The 1,957-nt window shown below is 42.4% G+C and overlaps 1 protein-coding gene across 1 annotated transcript; it reads left to right on the forward strand.

Moving 5' to 3' along the window:
* The first annotated feature begins 169 nt into the window (after positions 1 to 169).
* LOC131868271 (anthocyanidin 3-O-glucosyltransferase 7-like) lies at positions 170 to 1,667 on the forward strand. Its single transcript, XM_059215617.1, has 2 exons — positions 170 to 653; positions 754 to 1,667. The coding sequence occupies exons 1-2, from the start codon at positions 170 to 172 to the stop codon at positions 1,665 to 1,667; spliced, it is 1,398 nt and encodes a 465-aa protein (XP_059071600.1).
* The last annotated feature ends 290 nt before the right edge of the window (positions 1,668 to 1,957 follow it).

The following is a 1,957-nucleotide window of genomic DNA, read 5'->3' on the forward strand; positions in this document are numbered from 1 at the left end:
GAAAGGCTAGATGCGAAAAGTCGCTAAACGATATGGTCTAAGAGACAAAAGTTATCAGGCGAGGATCTCTTCGCAAAACGATGTTTTACCTATTATATTTTGGCTTCTTTGCTAACAAGAATATTACATCTGTGTTTCTCTCGAGTCAGGTGTACAACTAAGCTCAGCAATGGTTCCTCACGCGCTTCTCATTCCTTTTCCTGCACAGGGTCACATTAATCCTATGATGCAACTTGCCTGGAAGCTCGTCTCCCATGGATTCCTCCTCACTTTCCTCAACTCTGACAGTAGTCATAACAGCATACTCAAAGCCAACGCTCCAAATTCTTTACATGATAACATCCAAATGATATCCGTTCCCTTTGAATTCCCAGTTATGGATACTCTGGAAGGCATTGGAAATGGCATGGACGCAGTGGAAAAGTGCATGGGGCCTTCTGTTATTGATAGAGTAATTCAGGAAATAAATGCCAGGGAAGAAGAAAACAAGCTCACCTGTATAATTGCAGATGCCTGGATGTCCTTTGGTTTACACCCGCTAGCCACGCTTCACAAAGTTCCCCTCGCCGTTTTCCACACTGCTCCCGTTTCAATCTTCGCCATTCACTACTTCATTACCAATATGGTCTCACTTGGTGTCGTTTCTTCCGATGGTAATATATAATCATCCACTTTCAATTGATTTTAGTTTTTCTTTTATGATTCAAACAACATTTAAATAGCTTTTCCATCCTTGTGGATTTTGTTGTGAAGGAATTCCAAAGCAAGATCAGAAAACAAAATATCTTCCCTCCATGCCGCCGCTGCGTTCTGGAGATCTTCCGTGGTTGTGGGGAGGCGAATACTTTTTTCGGAAAGGTACTCGCATGGCACAAGAAATCAAGCACATTAAATGGATCCTTTTCAATTCTTTCTTAGAGATCGAAGCTCCAGTAGTCGAAACGTTGTCCAAAGAAGTGGGCGTGTATCCAATAGGCCCTCTAATTCCTCCTGAGTTTCTCCATAGTACGGCGAGCACGAAGGTCCTGCCAAGCTTACGGAAACATGAGACGGAATGCTTACAATGGCTAGATAAACAGTGTACCCACTCTGTGATCTACATATCCTTTGGAAGTACTGGAATTATGAGTGAAAAGCAAGTGGAAGAGCTTGCGCTGGGATTAGATGCCACACAGAGACCATTTCTGTGGGTTGTGCGCTCCGATCTGATGAAAGGAAGCGAAGCTATTTTACCTGCTGGTTTCTTGGAGCGAGTGAGAGATAGAGGTTGCATAGTTTCCTGGGCGCCACAGTTAGAGGTGTTATCTCATCCTTCCTTAGCCTGTTTTGTGACTCACTGTGGGTGGAACTCTGTGCAGGAAAGCATCACCATGGGCGTGCCTATGCTTTGTTGGCCTTATTTTGCAGACCAGTTTATTAACCGAACGTATGTTGTGGATGTGTGGAAGTTGGGTTTGCCGTTGGATGCGAATAGCCAAGGAATTCGAGAGAAGGAAGAATTTTTGAAAGGTGTAGAGATTTTACTGGAATCGGAACAAGGCCTTGAGATAAGAGAGGAAGCGAGAAAATTGAAAGGAATTGCTAGGGATACAATCAAGGACGGGGGCTCTTCATGGAATAACTTTAATCTCTTTTTGACTGCCATGAAGAGACAACCAAATGAATGACTTGCTTTCTGGAGCGATTGCTTTGTTTTACTTAGCTCGTTTATCCTGCAGAAAGGAATGCTTTTATCCTGAGCAGGACTTCTCGTCTCCAACTTCGACATAGGTTATGTCGAACCAAAACAATGTTGTGTTAAAAATGGACTTTAATTAGTAAGTATGCTTTCATTTTGCTAACTCTTCATGAAGGATGTTAACGCCGTGCAATTTCATCATAGTTGATGTTGTTACTGTATCAATTAATGATCTCGATATGTTTTGGGTATCATTGCTGAATTGAGTTTTTTATATAG

This window comes from Cryptomeria japonica, unplaced genomic scaffold, assembly GCF_030272615.1.
Source record: "Cryptomeria japonica unplaced genomic scaffold, Sugi_1.0 HiC_scaffold_201, whole genome shotgun sequence".
NCBI lineage: Eukaryota > Viridiplantae > Streptophyta > Pinopsida > Cupressales > Cupressaceae > Cryptomeria > Cryptomeria japonica.

What these genes read in the sequence shown, in the direction of transcription:
- LOC131868271 (XM_059215617.1), top strand. Translation starts at nt 170, where the DNA reads ATGGTTCCTCACGCGCTTCTCATTCCTTTTCCTGCACAGGGTCACATT. An exon ending in TGGTGTCGTTTCTTCCGATG is followed by an intron (nt 654 to 753) that starts GTAATATATAAT and finishes TTTGTTGTGAAG; the next exon opens with GAATTCCAAAGCAAGATCAG.